General features: G+C 41.1%; 1 protein-coding gene across 1 annotated transcript in view; it reads left to right on the plus strand.

The window, feature by feature from the left end:
• pcdh11 (protocadherin 11) overlaps positions 1–22,024 on the plus strand; it is a 119,895-nt gene that overhangs the window by 6,889 nt on the left and 90,982 nt on the right. Inside the window, exon 2 of the mRNA XM_008280543.1 lies at positions 47–2,554. Coding sequence (XP_008278765.1) covers positions 47–2,554 — 2,508 coding nt within the window. The remainder of the gene's footprint in view (positions 1–46; positions 2,555–22,024) is intronic.

Here is a 22,024-nt window from a genome sequence, read left to right on the forward strand (position 1 = left end):
ACTAAGCACAACAAATCTAACAGAAAATGTCGTCTTCTCTTTGCAGAGTGTCAGTGAGTTTGGATTAGACATCATTGAGACTCCTGAAGGGGACAAGTGGCCACAGCTAATCGTTCAGCAGAATCTCGATCGCGAACAGAAGGACACCTTTGTCATGAAGATAAAGGTGGAGGATGGTGGCAACCCTCCCAAATCCAGCACTGCCATTCTCCAAGTCACCATTTCCGATGTCAACGACAATCGTCCCATCTTCAAGGACAGCGAGCTGGAGGTCACAGTACCAGAGAACGCCCCGATGGGGACATCAGTTGCTCAGCTTCACGCCACAGATGCAGACTTGGGCTCCAACGCACAGATCCACTTCGCCTTCAGCAACCAGATCTCTGCTTCAACCAAACGTCACTTTGCCATCAACAGCTCTACAGGACTGATCACTGTGAAGCAGCCGCTGGACAGGGAGGTAACTCCTGTTCATAAACTCATTGTCCTGGCCAGCGATGGCAGCTCCACCCCCTCCAGAGCCACAGTGATTGTTAATGTAACAGACATTAATGACAATGTTCCCTCTATAGACACTCGCTACATTATCAACCTGGTTAATGGGACTGTTCTTCTGTCTGAGAATGCACCTCTCAACACCAAAATAGCCCTAATTACTGTTACAGACAAGGATGCAGATCTTTATGGCAAAGTAGCTTGCTACACTGATCATGATGTTCCTTTCCGGTTGAAGCCTGTCTTTAATGATCAGTTTTTACTAGAGACAGCTGCCCCTCTAGATTATGAGACAACTCGAGAATATGCAATTAAGATAGTGGCCTCGGATAGGGGGACACCTCCTTTGAACACTTCAGCTATGGTCCTAATTAAAATCAAGGATGAGAACGACAACGCACCTATATTTCCCCAGCCGGAAATTCAACTTTCTATACCGGAGAACAATGACCCCTCTACGCAGTTAATAAAAATCAGTGCCACAGACGCAGATAGTGGACATAATGCTGAGATTATTTATACTCTCGGCCCTGATGCACCTGATGGGTTTAACATAGACAGACGATCAGGAATTCTCTCCGTTGGCAAACGACTGGACAGAGAGAAGCAGGAGAGGTACTCATTCACTGTCATAGCGAGGGACAATGGCTCTACCTCCCTGCAGAGCAATGTCACTGTCAGGCTAATCGTCCAGGACCTTAATGACAACAGCCCAGCTTTCACACACCCTGAGTACAACTTCTATGTGCCTGAGAACCTACCTCTCTACGGAACCGTGGGCCTAATCACAGTGACGGACGCAGATGCAGGAGATAATGCTGTTATAACCCTATCCATTTTGAACGGGAAAGACAATTTCATCATTGACCCCCAAACCGGTGTGATCAAACCCAACATCACCTTTGACAGGGAGCAGCAAAGCTCGTACACATTTATGGTCAAGGCAGTTGATGGAGGGCAACCTCCAAGCTCCTCCTACGCCAAGGTCACTATCAATGTAGTCGATGTGAATGACAATCGCCCTGTGTTCGTCATCCCATCCTCCAATTACTCATATGACCTAGTGCGAACCACCACCACTCCTGGTGCTGTGGTCACAAGAGTGTTTGCCATTGACAATGACACAGGTATGAATGCTGAGCTGCAGTACAGTATAATCAGCAGCATCATCATCACATCTAGGGTCTCCCCTCGAGGTCTATTTGCCATCGACAAAACAACGGGTAACATAACACTGCAGGAGAAAATAGTGGCAGCTGATCAGGGGCTGCATAGGCTGGTAGTCAAGGTCAAAGATTTAGGCCAGCCTGAGTCATTACATGCTATCGCACTCATTCACTTGTTTGTCAATGACACTGTGTCAAATGCTACCTTTATTCAAGAGCAGCTGCGAAAAAGCATGGAGACGCCATTGGATCGTAACATAGGGGACAGTGAGGTAACACCTCAAGCTAATGGATATGTGATTGTTGTCATAGCTATCATAGCAGGGACCATGACTGTCATCCTGGTGATATTTGTGACTGCCTTGGTACGCTGCCGGCAGACACCCAGACACAAAGTAGTACAGAAGGGCAAACAGAGTGGAGAGTGGGTGTCACCCAACCAAGAGAACCGTCAGATCAAGAAGAAGAAGAAGAGAAAGAAGCGATCCCCCAAGAGCCTCCTCCTGAACTTTGTGACCATCGATGAATCCAAGCCTGACGACCCCACCCATGAGCATGTTAATGGCACACTGGATCTCCCGGTGGAGCTAGAGGAGCAAACCATGGGGAAGTACAATTGGGCGACCACGCCCACCACCTTCAAACCTGACAGCCCAGATTTAGCCAAGCATTACAAGTCTGCGTCCCCTCAGCCTACATTTCAAATCAAACCAGAAACTCCAGTGGCCCCAAAGAAACACCATGTGATCCAGGAGCTCCCCTTGGACAACACGTTCGTGGTGGGCTGTGACTCACTCTCCAAGTGCTCATCGACTAGCTCCGACCCATACAGTGTCTCAGAGTGCAGCTGTCAGGGGGGATTCAAGACTGCGGGGCAAATCACCACCCGACAGGTAATTCATGACTTCCTTTTTAAACCCACCCACACTAGTCCCCACTCACACTCCCTTTGCTGTCCCCGGGTAGGTGATGTGAAAGGGGGAGGGTGGGAGCATGAAGCCAGGGGATTTTCTCACACAGACCATGACCATGTCTACATGAATGTCATTTGCACTTAAAAATGGGAAGACTCAAGAAACAAAAGATTAAAATAGAATTTCTCGCAATTAATACAGGAAGCCTTTCACTGCACTGTTATTAATTGTAGTAGTCGCTCTCCTTTATAAGCCACGTAACCATAATTGCATCATAATTTATCGAAATAAAGGTGCAGATAAATCTCATATTGAAACGCTTGAGTAACGGCAGCGGTGCCATTACGACGGCTACCTATTTTAAACGTGACTGTGAGTAGCTGGGTTCAAAATAGTCTGATTTAGAAGGGCTTGGGATAGGCAGAAATGATGAAACTCTCCACTGATATATTTGAGGTCAAGGGCGAATGAAGCTGTGTGTATTTGACTGACATGTTTAAACAAGGCATCTGAAGCGTGTCAAAGGCTACTCATTTCATCAGGTATTCATTTGGGCAAAAAGTGTGAAGCAAAGAGCACCCCAAAAAAAAAAAGTGCTCTTGATATGCTAAAACAACTTGATAAATAATCCCACTTTTTGTGGCTTCTGTCCTCAAAATATTAAGTGGCGTCTTAAATGTGCCAGTGAGGCTTTTGTGGGAGTGAAACTCATTTGAATGCCAAGGTACAGCAAAGGGCTTATGATTCCCTAAGAGATATGTGCCAAATGCGAAGTGCCCCAATAAATAAAAGCTGGCAAGGGAAATAAATGTAAATCAGAGGTAAGGAGAGGTGGCCTTGCTCTGTGCTGACAGCCAGAGCAGAGCGCTGTAGGGAAGACTGAGTACTGCTTGGGGCGGGGGAGGGGGTCACAGGGATCAAGGTGACGCAGAGCCTTGAGACCAATATACTTAAACACCAAGGGAGCAGCAGTCCATAAAAAAGTCTGCCAGGCCCAAGTTGCATTTAGCCCATAAATGCTCCACTTTAATGACCCCAATTATTGTTATAAACGGCATATGTTGATACACATTCTTTACATTCTCTAAATCAGCTTACATAAGGAAGGATGTAACGACAAAGGTTTGCCTCGTTGATGTGCTGTAGTTTATGTTTGACAGGACGCGAAAGAATGCCATCGTTGTTCCCCCGAATACATGACAAAGTGTGTACATGTTGATATATGACCTGCTATCACCGACACAATGGAATTAATCAAGGCTGACTCGTCTGTGCACAGGATAGCAATTTATTCATACTGATATGTGCGTTGCCATAGTTTTCCCTCCTGTGTCAAACATCCAGTTGATTTCGCTGGCTTCTTCAACCATTTTCTTCTTCTTCTTCTTTTTTTTTCTTGTTTTTTTTTTTTTAAAGATTTTTTTGAAGATTTGGTTTGTTGCTTGGTTGCACTGGCTTTCATTTGTGTTGCTGTTTTGATCATGATTATCACAACTGCCATTCATCCAATTCTGGGTCAATTTCATGATATTGCATCAATAATTGATTTTGTTTGATGAGGTGCTCGCTTTTGTTTGTGTCTAGCCTCATATTGCACACAGTTTCTAGATCATTGGCTTAAGTCTGCCTGTTTGCTCCCAGTATGCTTCGATGTGACATCTAGCAAGGTTTAAAATGCCTCATAGCATAGTTGTGGTAAATGACTGTTGATCCTGTGAAGTATTGTACTTAGGTTAATTTATGAAGACACCCACACAGAGTTGATAGTCATTTCCTTCATCCACCTTTTATTTGAAACCCTAGTTAAAAGCTATGCTCTGCCATGGTACATTATACATAAGCCTACTACATGCCCCTGGTACCGAAGATTTAATCCATAACGTGTTTATACGACACACTGACGGGATGTCAGAGTGATTTTCCCCTCTTTCGGGTAGCGACTGCCCTGAAATATGCAGAATTATTCAGTCTGTGCTCAAAAATTCTGAATTATTATCCATTATGAATTTTACGCATCAAGGATTTCAATTGATTTCCGCTTATGTTGCTGATCAGAGTGGAGTATTTTTGTGTGAATAATTTAAAATCAATGAATTTATGATAAGTAAACATTCTCCCAAATCTGCGGGCTATGTTTATATCTGATTATTTGCACGGTATATTCATTCACTCCTCTAATGGAAGACAGGTTTAGTGTGTATAATATTCTCATATTTTAGTGTCAAGCACTCCTAACATTTAAATATTATCAAACCGGAAAAAAAAAAAAAATCTGTTCTCATCGGTTCTGCTCAGCAAACACCATCTTCAGTGATGTTAAGCTGACAATATATCTAATTTTTTTTCTGTCCCCTTGAGCGACTGACAAGTGATTCCTCCCACTTTAGACATTAGATTTCCCACCAGTTTAAAGTGTGCTTATTTAAAGCCTGTGTCATGGAAAAAAAATAGCATGAAGCTTTGCCTGATGAGAATCAGTGGCTGCAAAGGTTAATTAAATGCACTAAAGGGTTAATCACTCGTAATACAGTATGATTAAAATCACTGTAATTGGTTTGCGAATGAGGCTGATAAGAACGAGTAAAAAAAAAAAGGCAACCGTCCTTAAAGATTATCAGGGATGCCACAAACTATCCTTGGGTGGGTCACGTTCTCAGGATCCAAAGTGATGTGACAATAGATGACCAGCAGCCCTGTTTGTCGAGGTCCTATTACAATTTCATCTTTGTTTGATTTAATCTTTTTGACGCTTTAAAGAACCTCCATTTTTTTCAAAGTCTGAAAACGAAACACTTTAAAACAGCACTTCTTCAAAAGGTGTGGTTCTTGCTTTTATCTGATGAGGCAAAAAAAAAAAAAAAAAAAGCGAATTTCTGAGCACTCTAGAATTTGTAGAGATCATTTCAAGTGTGATTCTTAAAACAAAAACCGCATTTGGTGTGTAAGTGCCAGCCATTCAGTCTCTCTTCAGCGTAACATAATACCAGAACTCCAAAAGCAAAGATCATAGGCAGGATGTTGAGTTTTCCTTTTCCTTCATCAAAGTGACAGGCGGCGCTTTAGTGCCTTTACAGTGATCCCTCATTGCCACACACCTAAAGTAGGTGAAAATAAAGCAAAGACAAAAAAGCCCACCCATGGAATAACAATGGGGCGGGAACGCGGGAGGAGATAATTATGGTTGAAGGTCACCAAAATGTTTTCAGGGAATTTACAGATGTAGCTGATAAAGAGTAAAGCTTGTAAAAAAAAAAAAAAAAAAAAGTACTTCAGAGACTACAGATTTGTGCCACCATATGGCTTCATTATACCACGAGAGCTGTATTTGCAAATGCAGTCCTCCTCTTTTCCCTCCCTTCTCTTCCCAGTTTTTATGCATCTCATCATTTTCTTTTAACCTCTACCCCCTTGATATTGGAGGTCAATCTGCTTCCAGTGATGAGGCGCTTTTGTGAGAGTGTGTGCTTTAGAGGAGGCAGATCAAATGACTACCACCCTGCTTGAGTGATCTCAGACATCAGCATGAATATGCAGAGAGTAAAACAGCTAATACGTCCTTTTGTTTGGCCCATTATTCCGGTTGCCGCAGAGCAGGAAGGGTCGCTGTTTAACGAATCTAACCTCTTGTGACACGATATAGGAGGAAGTTTTGATAGTGTTCTGAAGCATCGCGTACTCTACAGCTTGATAAAATAACCCTTAGACCATAAGTGCTGTTGATCAGCCTGATATAGAATGAAACCTGTGGTATGAACAGTTTTGTCAAACCTGCAACAAAAAGATAATGTCGACGTTTCGGCTAACGAGGGCAGCAGTAAACTAGATTTTTTTTTATGGTTTCATTCTGTGGGTGAAAGTATGGGCCTTTCACATTAGCCACCTATGGTCTGATGACAAATTGTTTGCGCTTACTGGTGGTGGGTGCAGAAGTCAGGGAGAGAAGCCGCGGTTTTAAAAGGCTAACGAGGCTTGTTAATCAAATTTGATGCCAGTATGAAATCCTGATGATGGTTTGTTTTTTTTTGTTTGTCTCCTATTATCATTATTTATTTATTTCTTTATTTTAATTTCAGTTGAGTCATTGCATCTGTAATCACTGTGGCTTGCTAATGTAAGCGCTATCAGGTCAGATTCTCCTCTGATTCAGACGTTCACAGATGTGTCGCTGACTTTTCTTTTTTTTTTTTTTTTTTTTTTTTTTTTCTCTTCCGAGGAACGGCGAAAAATGTCATATTCTGTACATATCAGAGGACCCACTGGCAAGGGTCCGAAAGAAAGAGTGGGCCTAAATTAACCCAAATGTTTTTTTGAGGGGGAAATGAGGAGTGCTGCACTAGTGTGGTGGGAGAGCAAAAGACAAATCGGGAGTGATAATTGGATAAGATTGCATGCTCTGATAAGTACAGGAAAATGCACAAACTTGTGACACCTGCAGCATTCTTCAAGGAAACCTGACAAGATAATGACTTGATTGCCAGCCGTACCTTGAAGAATGCTTTTTTTTTTTTCTTCTTCTTCTTTTTTTGATCTTCCACGCTCTTTTCAGAGATTATTTTTTTTATTATTATTCTTATTTTTTTTTTATTCAGTTTTCAATGTAGCCTCGCTCTGATAAGGCTACAGCTTAGGCTGCTCAGAGCTCAATGACATTGTAACTACAATCTCCCTATATCTGTCTGTCTCTCTATATTTCAGGAGATGGCACTGAAACCACCACACTATGGCACACTCTGTGGCACAGGTACAGCTCGCTCCCACAGGATTAAAATCAATCTCTAGCTTCCGCTACCTAGAGAGAGAAAAAGAGAGAAAAGAGAGAGAGGGGGCAGAGGGAGGAAAGAAGGAAGGCAAGAACTGAAGAGGTGAAACAAGTACTTTACTGTCTCTACAGCCTCAAACCCCACCTCTTCATACAATCGAGGGAAAAGATGAATTTTTTTGAGGGAGGAAGGGGAAGGGGAGGGGGAAGAAGTGTCTCAGAAAAAGGAGACATGCTTCATGTTGCTGCCTGAAACTTGACAAAGCTCCTCCTGTGAATCTGTTGGAAGTTTGAAATGCTTTATTGAGTCCTATGCTATTATTTACCTGTGTCAGTGAGGATGATATTGTATGCCCTGAACCCTCCTCGAAAATGTCCCACTCCAGCACCCACTCTGTAAAATAGGTGTCAAATACAGTCAGTAGATCTGTAAAGTATGTTTATATGTATGTATGTATATCTATCACAGAGTTGATGGTGTTTATATTTATTGATTGCATTTTCTTTGCCTTGTTTTTCAAAAACTGCCTGGTGGCCATTTTATTTTCTTACTTTCTATTTTTTATTTTTATTTTTTTGTATCATTTGCTCTATCTGGGCTTTGCTCATGGAACTAATGACTTATAATGTGTTTATGCTGCAAAGCCTACCAACCCGTAGGCTGACATTAGTATTGGGCCCACTCACGGTGTATCATGACTGTCACTCTTCGCCTCTTTCTGTCCCACTTTTTTGATGCCACCGATAGCATTGTTAGTGACGAGCGTGGCTAGTGTTCCAGAAATATGCATGGCCCCACAGCACCACCACATTTGTTGTGCTTTACGACCGCGCTAAAGATCGCCATGCCGTTATTACACTGGGAGGAATGGTAGGACAAGTTTAATACTTTGAGCTAAGCCACAATCACAAGGGACTAACTGCTGGGGTTATAATCAAAAGCTGTTTATGTAGGGCAGATTTGAAGAGCACTAAGCCTAACCTTTTGTGTGTCGCTTTCAATTCCTAAGTCGGAAGTGATTTAACTTTTGAGATCCATATTAAAATGACTCCAGATGGTGAAAAAAAAAAAAAGAACAATAATAATCCTCAGGCAGTCGTTAATATAAGTTTGTGGGTTTAAGCAAAAATGACTTGACTTTGTGCACTTATTTACACTGACAAAAGACATTTTCTGATGAGAAGAACACCAAAATGAAAAGGTAATCCAGGATTCAGTTCAAAAACAGCAATAACTTACCGTTTGACAGAAAATCCACTATGGTGCAATTAATACTTCTTGGGCCTTCTGTTCTGAACATCCTTTAATCTACTTTTTTCTTCACCTATAGAATCATCAGGTACAGTATGTCCTGACTAGAACCATTTCTACAGTATACACCAGTAACTGGCTTGATGGCTTAGCAGCATTGTTGTTCAATAGTCCTGTTAATTGGTAAGCTAAAGACTTCTTTGATAGGTAAGGCCTTAAAGGCACCTTCAGTACATACATATAACCATAGAATTAGATTCATTAAAATGGACATAGCCCGTGTAGTCAATTGGAAATGTACAGATGGACTGGACCAGAGGCTGTTCCTCCTCTTGTAAGAGGCTATATATAGTAAAATGAAATTACTGCACGGACCAGAAGCCTTTTTTGAATTTGTTCCAGTCTTAATATGATATAGATGTGCAGACTATGTCTATTTTAAAGCTTTTAATTTTATGCGTATCGCCTCTTTGTGAGGCAGGTTGTTATTATTTAAGGACGTATGTTCATGTAATTATGGTATCAAATGTATTCACTACTGCGTAGGAGCCACAGTATGAAATATACATAGCATCCTAGCACTGTGTAATAATTAGATTTGCCTGATCTTTGGGGAAAAGAAAAAAAAAATCATACATGGGGAGAGCTTTTGTCCTTGTAAGGGAGACAGAAAACCTCACTTTTATTCAATGTGAAGTACAATATGCACCTTACATGATCTTTGTAATTGACTTTGATTTGCCAGTGTGGAGAAAACTGTAAATGTTTTGTTTATGTATGTGTGCGCTTCTGAAATTTATTAAAGTCTTTTGCATTGTATTGCATATTTTGATGACTCTTCTTATTCCTTGTTTTTTTGCGCATTCAGTATTAGTTTCCATCACTCGGTTCAGTTTTCTGCACACTATACCGCGTCTGCTTGGGGGACGACTAAAATGAAGCAAACACACGTTGTAGAGTCAAATCTGTCCGTTTTCTCATACACAGCTTTGGTCAGACTATGTGAGGCTGTGTTGTTTTGGACCCCCAGTAACAGGCTCACAGAAAAAAACAGCCATACCTTTCCTCTACAACAATATAGCACTTAAATAGGAGAAAGAAAATGAAGAAATGGTTCTGATATACATGGCTAATTAGGAACAGATTACAGATAAAAAGTTATGGAAATGTGGTGAGAACGCATCCTTTGAAGTGCACAGACAGAAAACAGCGGAACAGAAGCTTTTTTTGGACCAACACCTTTTTCTTTTTTTTTTTTGTTATTGTTGTTGTGGGTTTTTTTTTTGCTTTTTTTTTTTGTCTCCCCTCCGTGAGAGCTGATAATGATCATTTGATAATGATAACTCTGCTATTATGATGTACAGTGGTGCACAAACACAGGGCTTTTACACATCTGAGAGAGACTGATGCTAGAAGGTACAATAACCGCTGCTCAAACATTGTGTTATGGAGTGTTTATGCGGATCTGATCCAAAAATACAGACTTGAAAGGCATAAAACAAAGCCGGAGTGGAGACAACAGAAAATGTTTAATTGCTTATCAAAGTTACTTCATATTTTGAATCTGAGAGAGAGCTAATCAGTTCCCTCGGGGGAAGCGTCCTCGGTGATTTGAAAAAAAATGGTGAAGAAGAGGATCCGGTATGGGGTGCATAAATGTCAGCTTTCTATTAATAGACAAATGTAAACCTGCTAAATGCATCGTCTTTACTTAAAAAGAGGGAGCTGGGCTAGATCATAAGGTAACAGTATCTCTTTGAGCTAGATAAATTATGGTTTGATTTTTTTTGTGTTATGCATAATTAGGTAATGAAATGTTTTCAAATGAGCCGTAAATAAATAAAAAAGTACTCCCAACAAAGCCACAGCATTAATGAGTCTTAACATTTGTGCATGAAGATAGAGTAGGCGATAAATGGATTTTTCTTCTGCTTCAGAGTGCAAAGTCAAAGATGAGAAGGAAGCGTGGAATGGAATACGATTTAGTGGAATTAGGAGTTTGCTGGTGTGGTTTACAACAGAAAATGTCTTTGTTATGTCTTTGGACTATTTTCCCTGTTGCTCCTCTGTTTCCAGAGAAATTAGCATTCGGCGATTGTTATCATCCGTTAAATGACTTTCAAAGGTTGTCCAGCGGTTTTTATTGTAGCGTATCGCAAAGGGAGAAAGTGTTTCAGGAGTTTCTTTGTTGACGTATCGATTCAAGATTTACGAGGATGCAGTGTTCAGTTCTATCTAACAGGCCAGGAAGCTTATAGATGCATACAGTTTAATTACATATGATGCAGTGATATCTGCAGATGGAGCACCGTATACAGACCCACGCACGGGAGTTAAGCAGACACACATGCGTTCATTGTGTTGTGGTATTGAGGCTATCCATATGGTCTTCATTAATTGTACTTTTTTTCTTTTCTTTCTTGTTACTTTGTTTCACTGCTTACACTGTGGCCATAGGTTTGTGTTACATAAAATGTTAAAAATGTTTATCCAGCATGTATGTTTATTATTAACTCGGAATAATTCATTCCAAGATGTTTCAGAAAGCATGTGTGGATGTTTGTTATTCTCGAAAAAGAAAATGTGCTTGACCAAACCGGTGACTTTCCTCAACCTTGAGGATGCAATCAGTGCAATCAGTACCTCGCCCCGGTTATCAATTCTTTGCCTCTAATAAATGTAACATAAAACTGGAACATATCCGTTGTTCATGTGGATAGCGTTGCAAAAAGAGCAATGGAGATGGAAAAAAACAAGGCATTTTCCTCACGTTACATTGATTTTACAAGCATTCTGGGCTGAGATCACCGTCATCTTCTGCAGACGGTGTAGAATGACAGTTCAAGATTACGGATTGAACTAAATGATCGTTGCAGTTGCTGCCTCAGCTTATGTCTTAAAAGCAATGTGCATTTAATAATCTGAGCACCGCCGTGGATATTTAATGAAACGTCTAAACGTGTATGGGAGTCAGCGTTGGGAGTCAATGCTCGATGCTTCCCCCTCTGTGTACCTTGTGAATGTAGCTGTGTGGATTTTGCAGCCACTCATACCTTCATACATTTTTAATGCCTCTGTATGTTTTTAGCGGTGACATTAGATACTTAAAGGTGTTTTAAACATGGAACTTGTTTTCTGCGGTTGTGTACTCCCACTGAAAACCGTGCCAGCCTTTTAAATGTATGAATGTAAGCATCAGAAGTGCTCTAAATCTAAGGCACTTAATGTCAAGGGTGTCTGAGGTGCAGGTCAATTTACCAAGCAGCAAACATGTTCAGGGTATGATGTGAAGTTGTCCTGAAGCAATACTGACTGTCTAAGCAGTGGCTATTTATGCATGTGCTGTGCAGTGGTGCAGGAAACAAGAAGATGCTGTTTTTCTGTTGCACTCCACTCAAGGCAAGACTCCACACAATTGCTGCCAAATCTCTGCCAAACTGAATAATTCAATCATCCCCCATAGCTGCGGTGGTCTATCTACCTTTGTGTGTGCAACAATCAAATCAGTGTGGAAGCCCGCCGAGTGGTTCTTTCTGAGACACTGAGTAGCTCTACAGCCCGGAGATTGTTTTCATTGAAAACAATTCTGTTGATTAAACGAGGTGTGACTGTGGAGCAGGGATCTGAAGAACATCGATTGCTTGTACAATTGTTTGTTCCTTGTTAAAAGTGTGATCTAAAACAGTAGTTGCTGATAGTGTGCGAGCAGCATATGGTCGGCTGGTGTGCCCGCAAGACAGTTACTGTGCTTCTGTGTTCCCTAAAATATCCCAGGTAGAGAAATCCATCGTGACCTCCTGTGCAAGCCGCCCTCTCGATTAACAAGCGCACGAAATGTTTAAAGATGTAGTTGCTGGTGGGGTTAGGATGGCTTTGTCAGAGCTTGGTTGTGTTGTTTTTTTTTTTAATGTATGCTACTGGAGTTGTCATATTAGGGATAACTGAGCTTTACAAGCAATCTTTGCGAGATACTAGCCTCCACATTTCCATCGTCCCACCCCCTCTTTGGAGCAATCGCACGGTTCGACCTCAGTTTTGCACATGTACGGTTAACTGTAATCCCCCCTGAAGGTTCAGACAAACACTGTAGGGATTTGGCAAAATTGAAATGACTACAGTTTGTTTTTTTTATTTTTATTTTTTTAAATTCTCATCATTTTGTATTATTGTTATTATTCTAGATACCCGGTAGTGTACCTGCATTCTCTGGACTCGTGCAACAAAGCCACAGAGGTTGTTTCTTCCCTCATTTTACATTCTTATAAGCATACAGTGGAAAACCTGTCCAGCAATCTATCATGCTGTTGGAGCTAACAAATGTGCTTTTTGTAGTCATGTCCCACGGTGGGTCATTGTTCAACGCTATGTGATGCTGTCAGTGTTGTATAAAACAGGGACTTTCCCGAAGTGTAACTGAGATATACATCTAAGTCAGTTTCCAACAGTCAAAAACAGAATGCATTTGAACACTTGTGCTAGATATATTGCATTGTTACAAAAAAACAACAACCATTCCTGGAAATGATGCTTTAGCCCGAGAGAATTATCCAGCATTAAAGACAATGTCATGACAAAGAAGAAGGAAAAAAAAAAAGCAGTTGTGTGTTTGCGAGCTGAAGGTAGCCAGACTGAATAGAAACAACTTAAAGACATTGTCCAAGGAGGGCCATGTGTCCTCCTTAATCCTGGTAATCCTTGAACAGAATTCTTGATTTGCTTTTGTAAAAGAGATTGGGAGATGATAAGATGCTCGTCCGCCTCCTTAGAATAGCTGATAATCTGGTTTGAACAGAGGACTCAGGGGGTATTTAGCCTGCCTTAACATTTGCCCAAGCAGATGGCGCTGACGGGGGAAGGCACAACCTTAGTCTCCAACCCCCCTCCCTCTCTGCGTGGTCCACTTTGGGAAAAAAAAAAAGAAAAAAAAGAACAGTGGGATGATAATCAATGTTGTTTATTTTGCTGCTTGACTCTTTAAGTACTTTCAGCCAGATTATAGGCTTTTGTAGGGGATAATCGGGAGACCGCAGACAATTGCCTTTTTTTCCATCCTGACGGTATCCCCCCACGAATGCGTAAAGAAGGCGGTTTAAAGTAGATGCCAACTCTTAATTCCTGATTAGTCCCATAGCAAACCCTGTTAAAATTAACTGGACACTGCGCTAATCACTGCATTTCAAACACTCGCTGTTCTGGTGCAATGGACGTAGCATATCCGGCTGTAAGAAGACATCCCTTGAGTGATATCTCCATTAATGCTTGCGTTTGAAGCTGCCTGTTCCTCAATGTGATGACACACACACTGTGAACCCGGAAATTTACTCCAGGGTAATTGTAACACTTTGGGACTGAACAAGGAGTGCGCTGACCTCTTCTGACAACAAAGACAAGTCCCCTTCTATCTATTTTGTGATGTAAAAAGAAAAAGAAAAAAAAAAAAGGGTGGATAGAAACAGTTGTTCTTATTTCTGCTGCACATGGCATCAAACATACTGGAAATCACAACAGATGTCAAGACACTCTCATCTGCTAAAGCTGAATGCACATTATTCTGCTGCAACAGCTACAAGATGCAGTATCATGAATTTTTAGAAACTGCTGCAGTGCAATGCCTCTGATAACATGCATGTAAGCTGTAAGCATGACTGCATATAAGCCATTAAGTCGTTTATAATGGTTTCCTAAGCCCACCTCTCTAACCTAATGCCTCCGGCAATCTTCTCAGCTTGGACTGGACACCTGCAACAAAAGCATTTGAACAAATGAGATCAGCCCATTGACTAATTAGAGCAGTGCATGGCATAAGGGCTGACTGGAGCGCTTTGCACGTATGGAAGAACTGTTTAACGAAAGCATTCGATGCATCCGTTCTGTCTTTGTCGATGCAGTTGTGTTTTGTAACAGGATAGTGTACATAGCTGTCAGTCTCAGTCAGGAGCAGGAACGAGAAAGAAAAAGCAGAGGCCCCTAAATGCATCCTGCTCAAACATGTACTCAGTGCAAAGTTAATCGACACATGCACAATGTCACGCTGATTTTCTTTGTGTGCCCTCACTTTATCCGATCACAAGCAAAAGGGGAGGAGGATGATTATGTTCAGAATAGTTTGCGTGAGACACACAAGTGTTGTACGTTGTAATTGCACCTACCGCCACAGCTTGATGTCTTTGTGTCATCCTTGTGTTGATTACTGCAGTTATTGCTTTGTTTCTTGTAGTCAGTGCTGTGCTATTTAAGTGCTCCCTCGATATAACGATGTACTACATGTCGTGTGCTTGAAAACGGATGTCAGTGAGGAGGTATGTATAGACCCATTAACAGAATATTAGAGGTGAACCACATACAGCTAATGCCAGGTCGTGGTAACACGCATAGTGCAGCTCAGTCTAATGGCCTTTATCTTTAACTGTTACAATGTTGGGACACTGCTGACTTGTACGAGGTTCGCTTAAGGAGGATTTTCAAAATGTTGCCGTATCGTGGTCTCGCGGTGCAGCATAACAACAATATAACTTTGAATTCTTTCAACACAAACCACAGCATTAATTTGTACAGGAAACAGACATGAACATCTTGACGCCTTTACAAGGTTTTGAAGAGATCTCTTTTCTCCATTACCTTTACCTCACTAACATGTTGCTTTTGCGACTCTTTCTCCACAATCTTACACTCCTATGCAGCTAAACTGCATTCTGAGCTACATTTGGAAACTTATTTTCTCACAGACTGCATTTGTCTTGTTTGTCACATATTACGGATACATTTCAGTTTAACATATCTTTGTCATTTATTTAATTGCTTTACTGCCATATACTGGATAGGGTGGGACTCGTCACACTGGGAACAAAGAAAATGGCTTTAAACATGTTGGGAGCTGGTTGTACTGTAACCCAAACTGTGCTATTTCCCCAAAGCTAACCACACAGTTTTGGTGCCTAAACTTTACCGAGTTTGTAACGAGTAGTAACCGTTGTAAAAGCGTCAACCTAAGATTTATGGGTTAACAAGGTTTGTTGAGCCTAAAGTCAGAGTTGTCAGTGTCACAAACGTAGCTCTCTTTTAACATGGGTTTGGGATTTAGATCGGGTCTTATAAGTGCCTCCCTTTCATCAATTCCTATTGATGTTCTCTATTATTAAACAGATTCTCAGCTGAGGGAATACGTTATATTTGCTATCCTGCTGAGCCGACAATAAAAAAGACATTAGCAATGCCACTGAACAAATCTGTGCAGCTACAGTAGTGCAAACTGTATCTGCCGTGGTGCCATAGAAACCTACATACATTCAACTAGTGATGTAGAAAATGCATTAATAAAATAAAGCTCGGTCCTCATTTGCTAATCACTCCATTTTGCCTTGCTGTAGAACACAGATTAAAAATATATATCAGTCTATTGGTATTTATTACAGAAAATATTCAATCAATAACATTCATTTCACTCGGCCTTGATTTAGCCAAAAACTAAAGTGATTAGTATCCTTCATTACGGGGCATTGTCAGAGCAAATGCACTTCTTGAGTAACATGTTTAAATGTATGAAGTTTAAAGTGTAAGAGCTTTAATGTGCGTCTGTCATGTCAGAAATGAGCAGCAGGCATTGAGTGCGCTGCGTGATAAAATAAATATATTCAATTCTATGATTAAAAATTTTCTACCAGCATTCCTCTCTTGCATCATTTGCAGAGGCAGCGTTTTTCATCATAATAAATGTTCATATTCTTCATAGCTCCTCATTATAACAACTTGCTCCTCTTGACTGAAGTAGGCGGCATGCAACTGGCCCATTTTGTTCGGAAAACGAGTCAAATGAGGTGTCAATACCCCGTTTAATGGGAGCGTGTACAGAGTCTGATGAACAAAAACTGGGATAACAAGGAAAGTTAATAACCACTGTTGTGATACCCATTATTTCTGCTTTGGGTTTGTGGTTTTGTTGAACCAGCTTTACACAAGTAAAGCCTGGCTATGTCAAACTTGCTTCATCGTAGCACCCCTTAGGTGCCTCAACCTAACAAACAGTGAGTGAAAACTGAACGTAAGCAACACATGAAAGTGAAACTTAAGGTCCCTCATCAGACACGAACCCCAGTCCCATCCTGTTGCTGACTTGTGCCTCCATCCAGCCTTTGTTGCTCTGTCAAACTGGAAGAAATAACCACTCTGTCATGAGAGATATGTTGTTTCTTTTACAATGTAAAGGAGAACGCTATTTAGCAGCATAGTACTGTAGTTTTGTGGAGAATGAGTTGCGCTCTTAATATACATAATGTTGAATTTAGCTGCAATACCAGGGAGCATATTCCTTCATAAAGTGGGAAGATATCTTGAGCTCAAGACCTGAAAGAAGAGTAGAGTGGTGGATATTTGGAAGAGTCTTCTTAAATAATGCGTGTGATATTCAACAATGGTCATAAAGAATTTATGTACACGCAGTCTTCAAAAAGAGCAAGAGCTCATTCCCAAGATCAGTCATATATACTATTACATGCCATTCTGACAGCTTTTTGTGGCAGAGGTCTGTATTGCTCAAATGGCCAGACAGTCATCATGAAGTGATAAAGCTTCACTTCAGACACTGCTGCTTCTCACACACACTTTCTGAGTCCCCCTTTTGCTGTTAAGACTTGGTTATAACAGTAGCAAAAGAATAGCTGGCGATTAAAAGATCACAATTTCTTCTGATAGGACGATGCATTTTCTTATCCACCCTTTACTAATGAAACCAAAGAGTCAAGAATTCACCATCATTTTGGTTGACGGTCTTCTCTCCACTAAATACATTTTTAGCTAATTCACTGTGATTAAAATAGATTAGAACACCTCAATCCTAACTGTCTGTAATCACCTTGTTTTCTATTTTTTGCTTCCCTTCTTTCTATTTATAACAGCCCGTGCATATAGATGACACGAAACTTTAGAAAACCACGTTCTTTCTATACGGTTTTCAGCAAAACAAAAAGAGACAGATTCAGGAGAATTCCAAATACAATATATTGTAAACAAATTCCTTCCCTATATTACCTGTGATCCTCACATATAGAGTGCTCATGATGGAGCACACATGTGCTCAAACCCAGAGGTAATGGCCAACACTTCAGTGACTTCGGTGAATTGTGCCGACCTTATTGCATTGTGTGGATGATTGTGTTATGCTCCCTCAGATAATGACTGTGCCCTACTTTGACTTTGAGGCAGTGACCTGAAATAAGGCACACAAGTGAAATCCGAGTCTGGATGAACCTGGAAGTGATTAAGGTCACGCAGACACACCGCATTTGTTTGACCCCACCCCTCACCCTCCCATCCTGTGGCTCACATCAGCCGACGACTGCAAATCCTCAGGGAGTCTTTTGTAAAAATCCTTCTCAATGCAAACACCGGCCATTGATAACATGTTTAGGAAAAGTGTCAGGATGATTAAATACGCCTATATACGCATGAAACCAATCCCTGATTTTTTTTATTTATTTTTTTTGGTATCTCATTCTCCCGGGCTACAAGAAAACATGGCATTTCCTCTTTGGATGACTTAAGCTCTTTAGATTGATGGTAACTAATCAAAGTTCAACTTTATAAGTAGGCAAGGGATTTTTTTTTTCATTATTATTATTTCCAGTGCACATTTTCTGAATGAAACCAGCTCTTGCAGATATTTTTGCACTTTAGTTGGCCTCATTTGCTTTGGACTGGACAACAGTGTGATATAGTGTGTAATCACTGGAGGGTGCGCAGCAGGCTGCTACTCATATGTCCAGCATTGCTATGTATTAGCTCTGGATGCTGACTGCACGCTGAGAGAGTCACTGAGGTCACAAGTAGTTCAAAGGCAACTATCAGTGGAAGTGCACAGTAATGCAGTGCCGTGTCAGCAAGTCACTGCAATATGATGAAGAAAGAAATGTACAAACTTTCTGAGGGAATATGAAAATACATCCAAGTAGTTAAGTATGCATCACATATAGGGAAAGTAAAAGATCAAATGAATGAAGATGAGTGCATCAGAAAAGATGATGCAACACTGAATCCGGGATTCGTCTCAAATTAAACTCCATTCAGCTCCTTGATACATTATTTAACACGATGACTGAAAGGGCTGAGATTCCAAGTCCAAGTCTTCCCTGACATGATGCATGCATGTCTCGATGCTTCGGGGGAAACATGGATAACATGAGATCATGTCTGCCTCTTGAGGGTAGAATGCACCGAGTGGATCTCTGGCTTGTTTTTGTGTCTTGCTATTCTGCTGGGGATCAGTACACAGCTCCTCACCACAGCCATGACGCCCAGATAAAAATTACTCTTCCTCTGGTGTGTATGTAAATCAGAGTGGAGGATATAATGAAATAATGAAGTGTGCCTCTGCTTTTTTTTTCTCCAAGAGAGACCGTTGGGACCCACTATTTTTAGACACAACAAAGAGATTGCCAGGGGTGTCCAGTCTCTCTGGTTAAGTTGTGGCGTTTTATCCACTTGTCAATGTACAACTGCTTGTCTCAGGGCTTAAACACACGCTGGGAAGAAATGGAGGCCAGTGTCTCCCTCCAGACAATGTCAATTAAGCCTCTGTGGGATTCGGTGGATGGATGCGTCCACGGATGGTCATTTTTTTCCACGCTAATAGATGATGGACATCATCAATAAGATCAAGGGAGTCTGATTCTGAGTTATGTGCGATACGTATCCACCGGCCACATGCATAGTAACCCTGTAAGATGACCCTCTCTGCCAGCAGGAAGTGCTTTGTCACTCAGACAAATGTGGCAGATGAATGCTCAGCATGATCCTGGGGTATTTGTCATCTGGTGTTCTCTTTCTAATGGGTTTACTGTTGATGATCCAGGTCAGAGAAGGACAAAGTGCTCCACACCAGAAGTTCAGAACAGATTCCTAAGCAGGATCACAAGACAGACCCTGAACACTCAATGTTCTATTTTCCAGTGTTGATCTTATTCTAAATGTATCTTTAAATTTAGTGATCTACCAAATGTTATCTTTATAGTTTGTGATGCTCTTCCTAAGTCTCACCAAGGTCACCGCTGTCCGAACCATAGCACACGCTAGGTTGTCCCCACTTCTATCACCGAGGACTGTTTGACCATGAATTTATTTGACTGTAATCGCGTAATAGGTGTATTCCCATAATTTACTGTAACCCCATTATCTTCCGTATTCTCAATACAAACATTTGACCTTGTAAATGTGATTTTGCAGATGCAGCGCGACGGGATCTTTGCAAAGTCAGATTTTTTTCTGGCATCCTTGGCAAGTGGGAGGGGGCAGTAATGCTGCCATGTTTGCCTTTTGGAGATAACACCTCAGAGGTCATTTGAATGACTTTTTGTGATGCGGGTCACCTCAAACGCACTGAGCAACCGACTTCCTGACATGTGAGATTTTTCCTCTTCAGCAGTTTTTTTTATTACTATTATCATATGACTTTGACAGTTTGCTTATATATGGATGATCACTCTGTAGACTATTTCCAGAGTGCAAATCCACACAACTGGTGCTGGGTGATAACACGAGGGCCTACCTGTACACATCAGGTGGGTTTAGTGTCAGAGTTATAGCAACATCTGTTGTCCTTCTATTACGTTTCTCATAAAATAAAAAAATATATATTTTATGTTCCAGAAATGGAAACCCATAAATGTATCCTTAACATTCAGGATTAGAATGCCTCCAAAACTAACTGTCCTTGACTACTTTAAAAGGAAAACATAAAAGGCAGTGCATGTCAAGACACACATTCCCCAGCAAAGTGAAGATTCCTCCCTCTTATCTGTTTGATTTTGCACTTAGGGATTTTTTCTTCATCTTTTCTCTTCAAACATCAAGTGCCAAAGTCATTTACATGTGCTAGGGGCAAGCAGAGTTAAAACTCAGACATACAACTTACTGCTGTCTAGAGGCAGTCGGTGAGGAAAATAGGGAAGCTGTAAGGAATGGGTGAAATAAGGCAACGGAGGAAGAGTAAAATGAAAAGCAAAGAGAAAAGGAAGGGAAGAGGAGGAGAATGAGAGAAATGAGGACGGTAGGGGGTGAGAGTGAAACACAGAGAGGGTAATTCAATTTGACTAAAACTCTCTGTCACTTCGTACAACTGGGGGATTGGCCTAACCACCAAAATGAATTAAAATTCATGAACTATTGAGGAGTGAGCTGCCAGTAGAAAGTGGAAAGGATGATACACCTTTAAAGGAGGATATTATTTTTTCTAATTACAAATAAATGAAGCTATTAGTTTACCTTGAATTAAAAGCAGAAGGGTTCCCACAGAGATATCTGATCCCATGTGTAACTCATTTAAGACTGATTTGGGCCCCTATTGAGCTGACAGGCGAATTGAAATTAGGGTAGCAGAGCACAACTGGGTAGCTCCACTGCACAGTATTGTCTAACTCCTGCTGGCTCGGTGCCCTTTCTTTAGCCTGGAACCAGTTGACATTTGTTTGCTTGAAAACCATATCTGCAAAGTACCTTTCGGTTATATAAAAAAAAAAAACAGCGAAACTTCTGGCTTGCTTACAATTCCACACTCTAGTTTGTAATCTTAGACAGATTCACAAAGGCAGTGGGCTCTGGCATCGGAGGAACACACACACAGCCGATTATTTGTAATGCTTCCCAAACTAGACAAATCAAAAGAAAATCCAGCGTCTGACTTTGATCCATCCACAATATAAATAACTAATTTATCAATTGTGCTTAAAGAGGCATACAATGGGCAGAACAGAGAACATTGTGTCGCCGGGATAATCCCTTAGAAGATTTATCCTGACGTTGCCTTGAGGGGAATAGTGGGAGCAAGAAGCAGATCCCGTTCCCTCCTCCCTGTCTCTCTATCTCTGTTTCTCCGGATACGTACTCGCTATCTCTGCTCCTGATCAGCCCTATTTAGTTATATTGCATTGTGTTCTTTGATATTCTAGTTAATCCGTCGAGTGAAGAGATTTCGCCGAAGATTACAGTGATTCAGTGAACTTTTGATCACGTATGTCTGTAGCCCTTTGGCGCTTTTCTTGCTGTGCATTCATATGTATTTGTGTGTTTGTGTGAGTTAAGTGAGGTGGCTGCCTTCCTCTCTTGTGTGGGCGACTTTGACTGTTCCAAGATATAGTAGCAAGAGTATTGCCATTGATGGTCTGACAGCCCCACAGCTTCGCTCAACCTACTCAGGGGCTACTGTAGGAGGTTCTAAACGTGAATGCCAAAGCATAGATACAATCTAGGAGCGTTTAATTTGCTTTCTTGCCTTTTTTTTTTTAAGTGGAAATTTTTTAAAAATGAAATAAAACAGAACCATATGAGAGCAGTGGGTGAAAAATGAGCTCCACGATATCTGATTCCCCATTTGTGTAGAGCAGAACCCTAATTGTAGGTTCAGTCCAGAGCCAAAAACTGACCATGAAGTCATGAGTAGACTGGTCCATTT

This window comes from Stegastes partitus, unplaced genomic scaffold (genome assembly GCF_000690725.1).
Source record: "Stegastes partitus isolate 25-593 unplaced genomic scaffold, Stegastes_partitus-1.0.2 Scaffold198, whole genome shotgun sequence".
NCBI lineage: Eukaryota > Metazoa > Chordata > Actinopteri > Pomacentridae > Stegastes > Stegastes partitus.